We start from the raw sequence: 18,357 nt of genomic DNA on the forward strand, positions 1-18,357 counted from the left end.
AGGATGAGGTGCAGGGGGGTTAGGGCAGGGCACGGTGGGCAGTGGGAGTCTGTGCCCTGTCTCACCCCCCACCAGAACTGGGGCTGCAGGTGATTAGCAAACAAGGCCAGAGGCTTCCAGGGCATTCCTCTTGGAGCCTCTCTGCACCTCAGCAGGGGACAGTCCTCTCCTTCCCTGCCCAGTGCCAGCACAGCATCCCATGCTCCAGGGATGCCCACACTATCACCAGTGTCTGGGGGTGCTCATTTCTCCCCAGACACTGTGGAGCAGGAAATAGGGATGCAATGGGAAGTTCTGCACCTCTCCCCAGCTCCAACCACCCCACTCACCTGGTTGCAGGGGCCAGGGGTGCCCCCTGGGCTGGCAGAAAACACGCCATGGGGTCAGCACCACTGTGCTGAGCAGCCCCAGCTCTAACCTGAGTCATGCTGAACCCTACTAACAGGGATTTTTAGTAGAAAGCCTAGATATGTTCCCCTGTGCCTGGACTGCCTTCCCTCAGCCATTCATCCCCCAGTATTTCAATGTTTGCACCCCAATATCACCCCAGACTCAGGACAGGACGAATTAGAGTGGTGACACGCTGATCCCAGGGGCTGTGGCAGCAGGTCATGCTGAGGAACAAAGCCCTGCAGAGTAAACCTCCACATCTGGGCAGGAAGGGACACCCCAAGACAGGGCTGCCCACAAGAGTGCTGCTCTACAGGCAGGCCAGAGCCCACAAGTGCATCAGGAACCAAGACTTCAGTTCCTCCCTGTACCCCTCAGGGTGTATTTTGGGCAAACAGCATGTTGGGGAGTGATGCTGAGACTAAATTTAGACACCCAAAATGATTACTTCTTGGAGCAGCAACTTAGGAACCCACAGCCCTTGATTTGGCTCCAAACATTGCCATCAGTAAGCTATTCCCTAGCTTGGATTAAACGTTCCTGCAGGAACACCAAAAGCCAAACCCCAGCTGCAGTGTTGAATTTAAAACAGGGAACTACATTAAAAAAAGAAACCTATGAAGTTTGTTAAAGCAGAAGTAAAAGGGCAGCTAAAAGGGTTTAGGTTTTAGTCAGCAGCACAAAAGCTATTTAAGGCTGTCTGGTGGCGGCTCAGGGCAGATGCAAAACACGTTTCCAAGCAGGACTACAAGATGCCCCAAGGAAGCTCGTGTGGCCCTGCAGCCAGGTGATGGATTTCAGGAGCAAAGTTGTGTCCTACTGAGGAAACAGCAAAGGCTGAGCCCTCCACTGCTGGGTGGAAGAACATAGTGAGGGGAACAGGAGAAATGTGAGAGAGAGTTTGTGGAAGGAACAAAGAGAGAGCCCAAAGCAGCTGCAGGGACACTGGCAACACGGGGCACATCCAGGGGACCGCAGATGACAGCCGTATCGGTCACGCTTGTAGGAAGTGTTCCCAAGAGAAGAATTAGTGGGTACATGTGTAATTACAACATACCAGGGAAGAGCTGACACAGCTCTGGTAAAGGAAAATCCGGCTCACGACCGCGGCGGAGCTCTGGGAGGGATGCGGGGAGCGGAACCCGCTGCTGAGGCTGCCGGGGATGGAGGGCAAGTGGCAGATTAAGCTTACAAATAAACTCAGCTGGGTAAGAGGGAACTATTTAGGTCAGTATTTAGGAAGTATTTATGGGGCAAAACACAAGGGGAGGCATCCCTGGGCTATCCACAGTCATTTTCCTCTGTGGCAGGGATCTGGTTGAGGCCTCTGCCACACGATGTGTCATAACTCATCAAGGAAAGGAAATGATAGCTGAGAGTCCAAACCCACCAGCAACTTGGATTTAATCACCCTGAATATCCTCGTCCTGTTTCCCTCAGAGCAGGGCTGCTGGTGGGTTTGCAGAGGAGCTGAGTTCTGGGGTGGATTTGCAGAGGAGCTGATTGCTGGGGCGAGAAGGCAGCGGGTGAAGTTTGACACAGATGAATGTGAAGCCAACACCGAGGCAACACAAAGCAGTCCTGACTCAGCATGAGCAGTGCCAGGCTGGGAAGCAGCTCCTGCCCTGAGCACAGCGATGGCAGAGCTGGAACAGGTAATTCCATGCGGCTCGGAGCCCCATGCAAATCCCACCACTCCAGAACTCTGGGCCTCTGGCTCAGAAAAGATCCAGAAAGCACAGCAAGGACAGGCAAGGACAAGCAAGCTTCTGGGTTCAGAAGAGCTAAATCATCCTGCTACTTCACCCTGGGTGAAGCTGATGGAGGGGTGACACAGGAAAGGTCAAGGATTTTTAAGGATGAGTGGTAGGTGAAGGGAGGGGAGGTTGCTGCTGCTTTTTGCCCCTTCCAATGCAAAAATGAGGACGGAGAGAGACCACGAGGTGGCAACAAACACCAGGAGGATACTGGCAGCAGCCTCAGCGATCCGGCCCGCCGACACCGGCACAGCCTCTCTGCAAAGCCCAGGCTTCCTAACGCGGCTGCACCCGTGGGGAGGGGCGGGAGGGTGCCCTGTGGAGGTGCCCCCTCCTCACTCCCTGCCCCCGGGCTGCTGCGGGAAGGAGACTGGAGCTGCCACCCAGAGCTGAGCAGTAACTCCGCAGAGAGGGTGAGAGACCCGGGGAGTGCACTGGCATGTTTCAGAGAGACCTCTGAACACGAGGTGATGCTCTGCTCTGGTTCACCACCAACCATCCCCCTGCCCCCAGCTCCGTCGTGCCCCCAGCCCCAGTTGCACCCTTGCAGTGCTGCCAGCCCTGCTCTGGGCAGAGTACCCCACATCTGCTAGGATGTACCCCAGAATCCAGCCTCCCTTGCTGCCCCAGGAAGGACACTGGTGTAGGGAAGAGGTAGTGGGGGTCTGGTGTCAGTGTCTCACCTGTGGGACACCTGAGAGCCCCTCAGGCTGGACATGGTCTCCTCCAGATTCTGCCGAAGGTCCAGCACATTCTGCACTGTCCTCTTCCTCTGGGACTCGGGGTCTGCAGAGAGACAAGGCAGCAGCTTTGAAGGGATGAATGACTCTTGTGCCTCTCAACCCCTCCCCACACCCCTCTGTCCCTGTCTGTGACCCTGAGCACTAACTCTGACTGCTGGGAGGGGACAGAGCAGGGCTGGCACTGGGCTGCAGTTGCATCACCACAAACTGCCCCAAAGGTGCTGTGCCTGGGATGGGGATGTCCAAGAAGGATGAGTTTGGCCAGCAAGGCCATAGGGACCAGGTGGGGCCAAGGGACCCACACAGGTGACAGGCCAGCCACAGTCAGACAACCTCAAAGCACTGTGATCCTGCTCCATGGGGCCACACAGGAGCACTTGCCTTGGAAGGACGTCCCCAAACCTGCCCATGTCCCTCAGGTCCAGGGCATGCTCTGTCCTGGGGACACACACACCACAGCAGCTCCAGCAGCATGTGGCCAGCAGAGACAAGATGTTAGGGAGCTGAGTCCCCCTCAGGCTCTGTGCCCAGGGAAAGTAGGCTGCTGTGCCCACGTGCACAGCCACACACATGGGCATCTGCACTCACAAATGTGTGCACACACACCCACACACACACACAGAGGAAGGAGTCACCCATGGCACAGCAGCTGAGCTGGGCTCCAGCCCCCGTGCCCCTGACCCACTCCTGTGTCTCCTGGTGACTAACAGCCATGCCACCATGGCTCTGATCCCCGAGTCTGGGCCCTTGAGCCGCAGCTCCCTGCTGAACCAGACGTGGCTCCTCCTGATGTAACGTGGCAACCAGCACTCCGGGATTTGCCACAGCACCGTGTGAGCTGCAGTGACGCGGGAACTGGGAGACATTGCCAGCACAGCCCCCATCAGGCTCCCCACAACGGCACAAGCACTGTCCCCTCATCCCCTCACACTCCAGTCATGCCACCAGCTGGTGCCCCAGCTCCCTCCCAGCCCGGGCAGCAGCACGTCAGAGCAGTGAAGCAGCTCGGGTTTACGCGTGACCCTGGAAGGTGGTGACGAGCGGTAACGGTCCCGATGAGACGGGTTAAATCAAGCAGGTTAAAGCTGTGTGTAGATGAGGGTGAGTGGGGCTGCTGAGCCCATGGGGTACTCAATGCTGTGCTGTAAGGAGGATGCTCAGCCTCGTGTGTGTTCAACTGCCCTGGTCCGGCTCTCAAAACAAAGCTTAGTAAGTCATGAACTCGTTATTAAATCTTGGTCATGGCCAGTGCACACTGGAGGAGTTAAGCAAAGGCACTGTGCCATCAAGGAGAGTCAAGGTGATGGGGATGTGCAGGCAGCAATGGCAGAGGGATGGAGGGCTGGAGCAGAGGGGGCTGCACACACCGAGCCAGGGCACAGAGGGAGCTCAAGGGACTCAGTGCTGAAGCAGGTACCCATCCTGCTCTGCAGCTGGGAACAAGGGGACTCTGTGCCCCTCCGGTGGGACAAGCAGAAAGGGCCACGTTGGCAGACCAGGGCACCCCAAAGCCACCAGGTCCTGCCTGGAAAGAGATTTTCTGTCTTGAAACAGCAGAGCAGAAACCTGAGGCCAGGTCCACTGCTACCATATGTACAGCCTGCAGGGCAATGGAGGATTTTTGAGAGGAGGCACATCCAAACCTTATGAAAGAGAAATAAAACACCCACCAATGTCCCCACACAGGGCAAGACTCAGCACCCTCAGCACCTCCACGCTGGCTGCATTCCATGGGTGCCATCCACCTCAAGCTTAGCTCCTGCAGTCACATATAGCCCGACAGCACCACGTCCCTGTGAGCTGGGGTGGCACAGGGCAGGATGGGATGGCATTGCCACCGCTGTCCCCTGGCACCACCAGCAGCATCCCCCTGTGCTGGGCCAGGTTGGTGGCACCAGACTCCCAGCAGCCCGTTTCCCAGGTGCAGCGAGGGGCCAGAGGCTGCCTGGGGCTGGCTGAGCAGCCACACGTCGGAGCCGAGCCGAAACCAGAGCCACTGGGAGAGGCTGGAGTGTGGGAACAGCAGAAGCACGCTGGATTCCTCCCCACATCGATTTAGCAAGCTCCCCTGAAGCCAGATGTCTGCAGCTGCTGGAGTGGGGAGCAGCAGGGATGGCTCAGTCCAGGCCGCAGAGCAGTCAGCCGGACACTGCCTTGGCCAGGCTCATCTCCCCAGCAGCAAGGGCTGGGACGTGTCCTGCAGTGTGCCTGGCTCTGCAGGGGCTGCAGGCTCAGGGACCAACCATCCTCCAACCCAGCTCACAGCTCTGTTTGCAGCTCCCCACTGCCTCTGCAGGCTCTGTCCTGCTGTCATGGAAGGATGGGGGTGCTGGCTCCAACTCTGTGCTCCCCCAGCCTGGCCACGCAGAGGAAGGCAGCCCCAAAGTCACAGCCACTGTCCCCAAGCCCTGTGTGCAGGGAGGCACAGGGAGAGAGAGGAGCATTGTCAAGGTGGGATGTGGGGCTGGAGGCAGGCAAAGAGGAGGAAGAGGAGGAGGAGAAAGGAGGAGAGAGCTGTGCTGCTGGCTCAGAGCAAGCTGCTGCGTGCTGTGGGTTTGATCATGCCCGCTATCACAGAACCAGGGCTGGAGGAGACTGAGGAGCTCCAGGTTGTGCCCACATCCAGCCCTTCCCATCACCTCCAAGAGCAGTGGCAGCTCCTCTGCCTGCACAACCAGGCTCTGCCAACGTGGCCAAGTAGATCAAGGAATGAGGAAACCATCAACTCCAAATGGCTCCTGACAGCTCATTTCAAAGGAGCATGTGGCCAACAGCTCCTGCTGGGGCCAGGCAGGGCCGCGGCCGTGGGACACGTGTGCCCCATGTGCCTTGGCACAGAAACCCTCGTGTATGTGTGTGTGTGTGTCTGTGCTGCCCAAGCACTCCCTTGCATCATACATATGTCCATGTGTGGGCCACATGGCAGCAAAACCCTCTCTGCCTGCAGAAAGGTGCGTGTGTGCCTGTGCACGCCTGTGCCTGCAGCCTTGCACGTGTACCCACGTGTGCCCATGAGCGTGCCAGGCCTGTGTTTGTATGCTCACCATGAGTGTGGCACTCACACGTGTGTTTTCTTGCCCCCTCATGACCCAGTTGGTCTCATTTCAGATGATCAGACTCACAAAGGACTCCTGGTGACCCAGTAAAGACTTTAAGACACGGAGGCGTTTGCTCCAAAGGGCCCCGTTGTGTTTCCGACTCATTACCGTGGGCCCCCATCACACAGTAGCTGCAACGAATTTCCCCAGGCCGTGAAACATTTTTAACCACTTGCTCAATTCCTTCCAGAGCACTGAAAAACACACTAATAAACTCCACAATAAAACCCCCATTCTCCTGGGGCCGTGAGACTCCTCCAGCCCAGCCGAGCTCCACGAACCCTGGCGCAGACACACGCTGCTCCCACCAGCCCGTGCTCCCAGCTGCGCTTGGGACTGAAATCACAGCCCAGGCGTCGTTTGGCTGGTATTTTCCTTACAAACCCCCTGCTCTGGCACCCGAGGGGATGCCCCAGCCTGGTGTGAGCTGTGCTGAGCCCGGTGGGTTCCCAGCTGACACCCCACGGCGCGCGGTTTGATTCCGGCGGCGTCCTGGCGCTCCGACAGCAGAGTCTTTCCATATGGAGTAAAATGGCTTTATCTTGCATTTCTTACAGCCAGCTCTGATTCATGCTCCCGGATGGTTGGACAGGGGGATGGTTGCAACCTGTGATCCTTCTCCCTGTGGCTTAATTCATCCTCTTCTTCCTCCCCAACAGCTACCAAATAGGCCAAATGAGCAGCAGGGAGAGCTGACAGGGCTTTGTGGGGTGACTGCCAGGTCCATTGCCATTGTCAGGGGCTTCTTGGTGTGAGCTCACCATTGGCCACCAACCCTGTCTCCTGCAGCAGTGTTGGGAGTTCCCGAGGGGCAAGGACAGGGCTGGGAGCCTTGTGCCTCCCGGCACCTTAGTAACATGGTACCTGTGTACCCAGACAGCTGACTGGTGCCTCCAAAACACCCCGAGCAGACCCACAGCTGCAACAACATGGCCCTGCAGGAGGCTCTAAAAGTGGCTGCAGTGGAAAGGAAATCCCTTCTCCTGCCTGCACCCTCCAAACCCATCAGCCCAGGGGTGCAAGCTGGGGCAGCCCCGTGTCGTGCGTGGGGACTGTCACCTCCACAGAAAAAAGAGAGCAGAAAATCACCATCAGTGACAGGCTGAGACTTCAGCCGAATCAGCACTTCTGGGGCGATGCTGCTGCTAAGCCTTGCGAATCACTGACCGTAATGAGGGCAGGGCTGAGAGACCCGGAGCCTGCATCCCGTCTGGCTCCAGTGAGCCAAGCTTTTAAAAGGGATTCAGACTTTCTCAGGCTAAAGCAGCCATAAATCTAGTTAATTGGGTCTCTCCCATACACAACTTTCCAAGTGAGCTCGCTGGAGAGATCCAGACTGGGCCTCCAGCCCATTTGTGGGTTACTCTTTCAATGGATGCTGTGCTTGGCCCCAAACCACCCCACCTGTGCATCCAAATTACAGCTCCCTTTTCAGAGTCACTCACTGCTCATCACCCTGTGCATCCCACCTCCACACTCCCTTCCATGCTGATGGGCCAGGGGCACCCAAAATGCCCCGTGTCAGGGCAGAGCCTGCTCCTACACACAGAACTGCACATCATTGCAACACAAATGCCCTCAAAACCGCTTCTGCAAAGCACCTGAAGAACCAAGAGCATCCCAACACCCTCATCCCTCTCACAGCAGGTCTCTGAGATAACCCAGAGGCAACACCTGAGCAGCTTGGGCAGGAGGTGGGTCACAGAGGGTAGGTGGATGGTTTGGATCCCCACACCAAGGGGTCTCCAGAGATGAGCGTACATCTGCAGAAACACACAGGGACACAAACTCCTGCTTAACAGCACAGTAGCCTCGGGCACATGGAGACAGCATCAGCAACGGTCACCTCACCACAGACCCATCCTTTGAGGGTCCTTACAGAGGGGGTCAGGCCAATCACACAGCACCACGTGCCTCAGTTTCCCCCACAGAGTTTGCTGTGCTGGGGGTTAGTGTTACCAGGTTATTCCAGCACCATCCTGCCCAGCAACCTGTCCCACCCTGGGGATGCCAGGTGCCCAACGCTCGGCACTCCACACCGCTAGCGCAGCCACCAGCAGCCGCTGCAGGCAACGCTGCAGACCCTGCACAAAAAAACAAAAAGTCAGAAAGGGGGAGGGTGAAGCAAAAAAAAAACCCCACCAACCCCCAAGCCATGTCAAGGCAGGAGGTGCAGCCAGGGCCTGGCTCGGGGGCCCCGCAGCAGTGGTTCAGGTTCACACTCCCCACGGTCACCAGACGCGGGTCGGACATGGTGGAAATTGAGAATCCCAGATGGCTCTTTTTGGGTGGGTTTTTTGTGGGTTTGGTTGGTTGGGTTTTTTTTTTTTTTGCCTTGCCTCATTTCCAAGGCAACAAGCCTCGCTGTCATCTGCTAGTTGCCATAGAGATTTCACCTGATTCTGCTTCAGCGGAAGAGAAAGCCGGGCGGGCTCGCTGCTGCTGCGGAGGAGCCGCGAGCCGCGACCGCCTTCGAACTTACTGCGAAGAGCAGAGATAAATGGGGCTTTATAAGACAGAGGCAATGGGCTGATTCAGAGGATCAAAGGAAGGAACTGCGGGTTTCTATAGCACAAATCAACCCTTCACTTAACTGCTTCAGTGCCCTCCAGATGTGCCTGACATCTGGGGACATCGCCAGCCCCCGCTGCAGGCTCTGCCTGGCAGAGGAAGGGGATGCAGGCACAGGGCAAATCCAAGCTGGGTTCCCTGCAGGGATCCCAGAGTATGACAGAGGGCACAGGGCAGGTGGCCTGTCACAGCCACTTCCTTCCTCCCATACCCACTCTCCCTTGCTGTGCACAAGTCTACTTCAGAGGTCCTGTGACCCAGAGGAAAGGAGAGGGTGAATGCAAAAACAGACAGGGAGGAGGGAGACCCTTGGCCAAGGATGGAGATGCCCATGCTCAGCACAGCTCAGTGGCCACAAACATGTAGGTTAAGCACCACAGACCCTCAGAGAAGCCAGACACAGCCAGCCACAGAGAGCTCTGCTTCCACATCAGGCACTGGTACCATCTCACCAGCCCGTTACTGCTGAGGACCCTCCGTGCAGATGGTGTGGATGAATCCACACCACAGCCTGGCTGCAGCACCTGATTTCCAGTGGTTCCTCCCAGATCCACGCTCACCCCCAGCTCCTGCAGCAGCTCCACAACTGCCCCCCATCCCAGCACAACTGGGCTGCCAAGGAATGGGCACATTGCTGGCACACTGCCCTGCACCCATGCCCTCCCTTCTACAATTGGTCTGGGAATAAAAACCTGGGTGAAAACTCAGCACCATGGGGACTCACACGCCTTCCCACGAGCAGAGGAGCCACCCAAACTCCAGCACAGAGAGATGCAACCCAAGAACTCCCTGATCTGTGACAGTAGCCCTTGGACTCACAGTCAGACGCCCCAAAGCAGCAGACAGAAGGGAGCCAGTCCAACACGCCTGGAGCTCTCCTTTGAGGAGGGCATTGAACACCTTGGGGTTGGGAGAAGGTCCTGGGTGCTGGCAGAGCACTGATGGGTGGCAGGCAGGGTCTCCATGCTGCTCCCTGCTGGGTGCCCAGGCCTGCCTGAATGAGCATTTATCAGACCCAAGAGCCTGTCCCCTCCCCAGCCCATGGCCCCGACCCAGGGCCGGCGGGGAAGGGTCCGACCAGGCAGCTCTTGGCTCGAGTTGGCTCCATTTTGCAGGGAGAACAGAGTCATTAGCAGAGCCAAACTCCCCATTCCCAGCCAGAATACGGCCATGCTTGGGGAAGCTTTATATTCACAGAGACAAACAACTCACATTTGCTTTTTAACTGTTGGAATTGCACCCACTGGGACGAAGCAAACAGGGAGCCTTTTGTGCCTCTTGCCTTGTGACTGTGAGCTTTGTGCAGAGCAATGCGTTGCAAACACAATTCTCTCCGGCCTCAGCTGGGCTCTGGTAGACACTTGGTCTGTCTGTCCATCACCAAATCAGCCAAAGAGCCCTCGTGCATCTCCAGCAAACACACTAAATGTCCTCCCTGGCTCCTCCGTCAGCCACAGCCTGTGTTGCTGCTCCAGCCGCTACCAGAGCCACCAGGATGGACCCAAAAGGGAGCTGGAGGCTCTTCACCTCACCAAGTAACGGGGCTGGGAAACCAAAGCTGCAGGACACTACAGGCAGCAGAGCTGCTCACAGTCATCAGCCATCAGAGGTGGACACCAAAAGCACCTCAAGAGACCAGCCAGGGCAGCTCAGGCTTCCCCAGCCTTGGGGGGTGCAATCCCAGCTTAAATGAGTTCCAGGCTCGTTACTGGATCTATTGTTGCCATCTCCCACGGGAGGAGGGAGATAACCGAGGCTATTTTTGCTTCCATCTGGGGAATGGTTTCCCTCCACCATGTACTGCCACAATGCTAATTTTTAAGGCTGATGATTAATTGATGTCAGGCTCATTACGGGGCCAAAGGATCTTTCTTCCCCAGGAGTGCCAAGGACGGGGGGGAACATGTTTTGACAGATGTTGCTCGAGCCGCGTGTGAGTGACGTCCTAACAACAGAGGAAAATAGGAGCCATTACCATGGAAAGCCCTGGAAATGGGAAGGGAAGTGGCTGCACACGACCTCAGTGCCCTTCCCCACACACCCTCTAATCAGCCCTTCACGCTCTGCCCTGATGGTTACCAGGGTTTTGCTCCCGGAGATAAACGGCCATTGTGCAAGCTCGGGGGTAATTGAATCTCCTGCCTGTGGTGAGGGCAGCAGGGAGGGCTCAGCCTTTCTTCTCCCCCCAAGCCCAGCCTTGCAGGAGGGCCAGGTGCCAAATTCACTCTGCTATCAGGCACAACAGCCTGTGGAGAGGTAGAAACAGGTCCCTGCACATACCACCACCAGGATCCTGCAAGGCTTGGGGTCTCCCCCAGACTGTGGTCCCCTGGCTGAGGGGTGGGTGAGCACTGCCAGGGTGCTCAGGGGTGCTGGTCCCACCAGGCACTGGGGCAAGATTCATCCCCTAGAAATTGTGGCAGCATCCTCAATAGCAACCCAGGCAGGGCTGAGGACTGACAGGATTTTGAGGTCCCTCTGGTCTGCCCCATCCCCTGCACAGTCGATGTTCATCCCTCTTCACTCTCCCAAAGACAATGCAGTGTGCAGCAGGAGGTTTGTTTGAAGAGGGCGTTGCAGTTCTGACAGTGACACACCAACACCCTGAGTTTGTCCCCCACATCCCCTGTGCAGCCAACAGGAACCAGCAGCTCTGGAGTCTCTGCCCAGAAGTGGAATGAGGCATCCCAGTAACTCAGTGGAGAGCCTGAGGTGACCTAAATTAGTACAGGTGACCTCTCCTGCTAACTACACCAGCTCCCTCAGGGCCATCCTTGCTGCAGTAAGCGAGAGCAGAGCATTGTGCTCCTGCCTCACCCAGCAGCACGCCCTGCTGCCGTTACCTCTGCTGTCCTTGTTACCTGCACCTCCAAATCTGCCCCGGGAAGTTGCTCTCCTGCCCCAGGAGCTGGGAGCTGAGCCTGCATGCCTCCCTCATCCTGCAGCCCTGCACCCAGGCTTCATCCCACCACCTCACAGCACTGACCCTCATCCCCACGCCAGGGAGGTGCTGCAGGTCAGCCATACCAGCCTCTCCCCATCCATCCTCAGTGCTGCTGATCTGCCCATGCTGTTATCACAAACTTGTTTTAATTGCTGTGCAGTGCCTCGAGCACCCTTCCCAGAGAGAGATGCAGATGAATAAATTGTCTATTCTTAGTGCTGATGGTCCCCCACTGGCAGTGCAGGGCTGAGGGTTTGGTGTGTTTAGTGGCAGGACCTGCACCATCCAACAGTTCCTTCTGGATCTGCTCCACCTCATTGAGTCCCTACCCCTGAGAAAAGGTTTTCCTGAGCAGCAGTTGCATTTTTCCCCACTAAAAGTGATCTGCAGATAAGGAAGATCCTGTCTCTTTTAGGAAATCTGGGTGTGCCATAGGAGGGAAGGGGATGCTTGGGTCCAGAGAGCTCTGTACCATCAGTGTAGGAGCTACCACTCAGTGCCTGCTCTCCTCCCCAGGACCTCAAGCCCCAGAGCATCCCTTCCCAGGCACCTCAGTGAGGCTGAGGGACAGTGCAGAGGAAGTGTGCTCTTCACCTCAAACCCACCCGCTGCGTTACAGTGAGGGGAAGAACTCTGACATGCTTTTGGATTCAACACAAAGAGCTGCTGTTCACCCCACGAGCCCAAGTTCCACTGCGGGCTTGGCGGGGCGGAAGATGCTCAGAAAACACACCAGCATCGACAGGAGGGATGTCAGCAGAGCCTCTGGACTCTGTGCCATGTGCCAGCTCCCAGGGTTGCCCTCACCACACCCCCACCAACACCAAAGCCACAAGCCCCTGGGCACGTTGGCTCACTCCAACATTGATCAGGAGGGCAGATGCTTGCCTCCAGACCCCTATGTAGCAACAAGTCCCCACCCCCTGCGTGCTGCAGGAACTGCTCAAACATGCCAAGGGCACACAGATTCACACTCTCCAGCCTGGATGCTTTGAGTCCTCCCTGCCAAGCTGGAGACAATGCCATTCCCCATGCTGCCCAAGCGCCTGGCTGTCCCGTGGGCAGCACCCTCCTGGTGACACAGCCATCGAGGACAGCACTGGGGGTCTCCAGTAACACCACAGCTGGGATCCATCCCCTCTGAGACATCCCCACCTCCATGCAAGGAGCTCCTGCACCAGCCAAACCCTCTCCACCGTGGGAAGCAGCATTGCAATGTGCTTTGAGCTCTTCTCCCCACATTTGCTGCGGGGGCCTGTCCAAGTATTGACAATGCACAGCCCAGAGCCACAACCGCCGCAGGAAAAGCTGAGCCAATACTACAGCCTGGGGGAAAGCATCAGCCAAAAGTCACTCAAACAAGGAAGTGATTTGTCTTCTTCTGGCTACGCTTCCCCCTGACAAAGGAGCAGGGAGCAGGGAAGTGGGTTGTGATCACGTGCAGCTCGCTAACCAAGAGAGCGCCGACCCGGCAACTGGGAGCTCTCACACCAGGAGCCTGACAGATAAAACAGAGCAGGGGGGAAAAAGGATGAAAAAAGACACAGCATGTGACCCCTCGCTTGATCCAAGCCAGGCACTGCATCCAACAGCTCTGAATATGAAATGCACACAATGAGCTCCAGTGAGTAATTAATCCCTTCAGGAACACTGTAAGTGATTGCAGACACTTTACCAAGGCAAAAAAAACCTGGAAAGTCATTGAAAAAATTACCATAAAATGTTTCTTTTCCTACTCCAGTATGAAATCCGATGAGATACGCTAGGAGACATCTCCACTCTGCAAAAGGGAAAGGTGATGGCTTTAAGCTGACTTTCTGATGACAGAACCTCAAGGGCTGGAAGGAACCTCCAAAGCTCATCCAGTGCAACCCCCCTGCCAGAGCAGCACCACCTAGAGTAGGGCACACAGGGACTCATCCAGCTGGGTTTGGGATGTCTCCAGAGAAGGAGACTCCACAGCCCCTCTGGGCAGCCCCTGCCAGTGCTCAACAGGGAACAAATTCTTCCTTGTGTTTCTTTGGAACCTCTTCTGTTCCAGCTTGTGCCCATTGTCCCTTGTCCTGTCATTGGCCATCACTGAGCACAGCCTGGCTCCATCCTCCTCACACTACCCTTGATGGATTTGTAACCATTAATGAGATCACCTCTCAGCCTCCTCTTCTTCAAGCTAAAGAGCCCAGCTTCCTCAGCCTTTCACCACAAGGGAGATGCTCCACTCCATCATCTCTGTGGCCCTGCACTGAACTCTCTCCAGCAGCTCCCTGTCCCTCTGGAACTGAGGGGCCCAACACTGGACACAATATTTGAGATGTGGTCTCACAAGGGCAGAGCGGAGGGGGAGGAGAATTTCTGTCACACCCAATCTACCTGCCGAGTTGACAGCTGTGAGAAACCAGCCCAACACAATGAGCACAGCAAGAGCAGCACGTCTCCAACTGGGTGTTGGTGGGATGCAGTGGGGAGGGGATGAAACACGGCACGGAAAGGTGCCCACAGTATCTCAGATGCTCAGCAGGGTGAGCCAGTTCCTTTGCCTGTCTCAAACTCCTGCTCCTTCTTGCTTCCTTCACCTTCTTTAGCATTAAGCAGCCGGTCCTCCAGCTGGAGGGCAAAGAGCTGGAGGACTCCAATATGGGCTGAATTTTGGCCCATTGCCCCCAAAGCCCTGCCTCTGCTCGGTGACAAGCTCCAGGCTGCCATGCAACGGGCAAGGAGACATCTTTTTCCATATCTGCCTCTGTGCAAAGCTCCAGCTGACCAACCCTTCTGTCCCTCCAGACAGATAACCACCTGCAAGTCTGTGTCCCCTCATAGCCCCCACCACCCCCTCCAGGGAGCACTGACCCCATCATGGTGAGGAAGGGATGAAAGGGCACAGTAGTAGCCCATCTCCATGGGATTTTTCAACCAACACCTTCTCCTTACAGAACCAGAGGTTATTCAAAGGAGCATTAGGAAATGTATTTTCTCCTGTCAGTAAGTGATTTTAAATTAGTTGGAAGCTTAAAATTAAAAACACACCTTAAACTTTCACTTCCACTCGAAATCACTCTGATTTTGAAAGCAGACTTTTTTTCTCCCCATGTCCTCTCCTGGGCTTTCTCCCCTCTCTCCTGCTCTTTCCTCATCATGTTTTTGTTTAAAAATTCATCAAGTCAGGGAAAAAAAATCCAGGACAGGAAAAGAAGGGAGAAAAAAACCCAAAAAAGTGAAAGAAACCGTGGCTTTTGCAAACCAGTCTCCATGCAGGGGAGAAGCAGAGCTCTGGACTTGCCTTCCTCCTCTTGGAAAGCAAGAGGCACTCAGAAGGATGAGGGAATATCATATAATCACCATCCTCCCGTGCACCCCCGGCAGCAGACACAGCCTCACCGACCCTCCACACAGCCCTGAGATCCTCCCTGGGCTGAGGCAGCTCCCCCAGCACAGCAACCAGCCTCAGCTGGGGAAAAAGCATCTTGGTCTGCTGGTAAATCAGTCCACAAACACAGGAAAACCACTCTGCACATCAGTGTGGGACACAGCTTGTGCCAGCACTGATTATAAAGCCTGGCTGTTGCTCCCAGCTGAGGCCTGAACAGCTCCTAACAGGGTTCTTGCTCCAAGGAGCCAAGTGCCAGAGTGTGCCTGGCCACAGCACGGCTCAGAGCTGGATGCTGGTTGATGTGAGGTGCGTCTCACACACGACACTGATTTGGGGAAGGATTGATCTGTACCCAAACACTGTTACTCAGTGACAGGATCACTCTGCACATTGGTGTGCTGTGCCCAGCAGCTGCAGGCACCAAACACAGGGTGCTGCTGAAGCAACATGGATATCCTACACCCCAGAGAGTCCCTGCACCGGGCATTCTGAGGACAGCTGCTGCACTCCCCACACAGGACGCGTGTAACGGCTGCTTCGAGCGAGAGCACTCTGCAAAGGGATGAAAAGCTATATGGAAATGGAAGATCATTACCATGATCTCCTTGGAAACATCCCATCAGAGCAAGTTTTTCTTCCTCCTCCTCCTCCTTCCCTCTCCCCATGTGCATGAATTCTGGCACCCTGCGTGTAGCTTGGCGTTGCCTCAGCACTGTGGGTCCAAAATGCAGGCGTCTGATTTCTAAAGCCATTGTCTGCGATGTGCTATTGAGCTGCAAAACATGGACGGTTTGGGGATGGAAAACAGGCATCTCTTGCAATACAAAAAGAAGCTGGCAGCCCAGATTTAGATTTGTCTTTGAAGCTACACAGAATCTCAACCATCATTTTACTCCCACAAAGGGAAGGAGACTCTTAGCAACAAAACAAATCAGCACCTCTGCTGCCCAAACACAGGGATGAGCAGAGCAAAGGGAAGGCAGCTTCAGCCCGTGGGTCAGCGCTGCAGAAGGTGGCACAGCAGCCTCAGCCGCCTCTGCACGCTGCACTGGGGAACACCAGGCTGGCAAAGCAGCTTTGCAAATTTGCTTTTGCTTCAGAGCTCTGGGTTTCTCCCCTCCTTGAGTGCTGTTCCATTTTGCAAAGGCTCGTGCAGCCTGTTGAAAGCAGCGAGGTTTTTCAGGAACCCCAAGAGCTTCACCACTTTTAGCACAATGACTATTTGCCAAGGAAATCACCCCAGAAAATTTATTACTTGCTCTTCGCTTTCCAAAGCGAGCAGGGCTGGGAAGCACACAGCAGTGCAAACAGCAGCTGAGCTAAGGTTTAATCCTGCCCCCAGGTTACTGTACTTTCCCCACAACTAATAAGCTAGCTGAGGAGGAGGTGACCTCCCACCACAAGCAATGCTGCCACGCAAATTCTTCTGGCAAAGGGGTTTCAGAGCAGCTTTAAAATCCCCAACCTCCAGGCCCTGCTCTGTGCAGCCCCAAAAGCATCTCACAGGCTCCAGGAAGAGATTCCCCGGCTCATCCCCCATGCTGCTTTATGAGCGGGGCTGTTTCCCCTCCCCTTGCAGGAACCAGCCACATGTTCTCCATCTGGGAGCAGATGCCCATGAGCCAATAAGCTCAACTTGGAAAACTAACTGAAAATAGCACAAAATTTCTGAGTGCTCTACAGACCAGGGCCGGATGATGGATATTAGTGCTCCAGCAGCACCGGGATGCTGTTTGGCACAGCGCAGCAAAAGCACAGCTAAAAGGGTTCAGGGAAATGAAAATGAGATGGCTGAAGGTGCTGCTGTCTCAGCATCTGTCCTCTTCCAGATGTTCTTGTCCATAGGGAAGGAGGGTCTCAGACTGCTGGTAAATCAGTCCCCAAACTGCTGCTGAGTGAAGGACACCAGCTCTGTCCCTCCGGCATCACTGAAATTGCTGGGGGACATTCTGGTCCCCAAGGTAAAATCCAACAGCCACGGGGTTGCTGTAGTTGTCAGGTTGTAACAGCTCCCTTGGGCTGTGCTGGCTGCGAAAGGCAGCGTGATGGGCTCTGACATGGGGCACAGTCCTGGGCAGAAAGGCCAAGATGCCACAAGGGCAGGAGCCCTCACTACCTCATCACCACTGCGCCAGCAGCACCACCGAGGAGCAGGAGGTCTGGTGTTTGTTCTGGTCAGGATGCAGACAGCTTTCGAGTGCATTTAACCACTTGACAGCAGGAGACAAGAGGTCCAGACAGTGACACATCCAGCCTCAAATCAACCTTGGGTGAGCCATCAAAATGGAATTTGCTGCTGATCTGTGAGCCCCCAGCTATGTACGGCCCAAGGCACGAAAGACTCATGTCTGCAGCTGGGAGTCAGGCAAATGTTGGTGCTTCCCCTTGGCCAGTGATCACACAACTCGTTCTCCAGGCCGAGCAGGGTTTTAACCCCATGCCAAGTGTATGTGTGTAGAGAAGCCATCATCACTACCAGGAGCCAATGGGTCCCCTCATGCACTCCTGATTTTAACTCGGGGGCACTCAGTCATGCCCATGTCAGCAGAGCAGTGCTCCCACGCCAGCATCTGCCAAAACATCTCAGCCTTGTCCAGCTCTGTCACCACCAGCTTTGGTCACGATGCTGTACTCGCTGTGGCAAAGCCTTCTCCAGCTCCTGAGTCACCAAGGCTGGGAGAAGCCTCGGGATGTGGGAGTGGGCACCTGCGAGGCTGACAGCACGTCCCCCGCAGCAGCACACCGGGAGCTGTCTGGGGAGGGACGTGCTCGCCCATCAAAGGCCGCAGCGTGTTCTGCCAGTGCCAGCTCGCCTCGGGCAGCTCCTGCACCACAGCAATCGATGTGAATTAGCTGCTATCTATTCTTCCACTTGTTTGCATCAGCTTGGAAATATAATGCCAAGTCAGAGATAAAGCAAACTGGAAACACCCCGACAGCATCTAACGCTTCCAGCCCGAGGGGGTTGCTAAAGAGATGAGTTTCACCACAGGTCGCAGCCCGAAGAGCAAGTTCCTTTGCCTTGCTCCCCAAGCACATCCCTTCCTGCCAGCACCCACATCTCCCCCACACGCTGGGCCACTCAAGGGAAGAGCTGCTCTCCATGGGACAGCTTTTACAGAGCCCAAACTGTGCCCAGATGGGAAGGGATCCCCACTACGCTCCCTGCTGATAGCATCCTGCCAAGGATGGCCAGGCAGCTGTGCCACGACAAACCAGCTGGCCCTCCCCAGGCTAGAAAAAACACTGGGGTAAACTCCTTGTTGTGTCAGTCCAGGCTGGCACAGGACCAAGACATCCCCTACACTGACAGGCAGGAAGCCTGAGATGATGCTGCTGCACATGGGCAATGGACGTGTGACTTTGAGAAGTGTCTCATCAGTGAGTTATTCTCAGCACATGGTTATAAATAGCCAGCGACAGAGCCGTACCTGAGCCACAGCTGGGAACGTGTCTCAGGGCTGCTGGATGAACCCAGAGAACCAGG

General features: G+C 55.7%; 1 protein-coding gene across 1 annotated transcript in view; it reads right to left on the reverse strand.

Annotated features, from left to right (window-relative positions):
- Positions 1 to 18,357, reverse strand: part of NAV1 (neuron navigator 1) — a 65,516-nt gene that overhangs the window by 26,220 nt on the left and 20,939 nt on the right. Inside the window, 1 exon segment of the mRNA XM_062013386.1 lies at positions 2,831 to 2,933. Within this exon segment, the coding sequence (XP_061869370.1) occupies positions 2,831 to 2,933 (103 nt within the window).

This window comes from Colius striatus, chromosome 22 (assembly GCF_028858725.1).
Source record: "Colius striatus isolate bColStr4 chromosome 22, bColStr4.1.hap1, whole genome shotgun sequence".
NCBI lineage: Eukaryota > Metazoa > Chordata > Aves > Coliiformes > Coliidae > Colius > Colius striatus.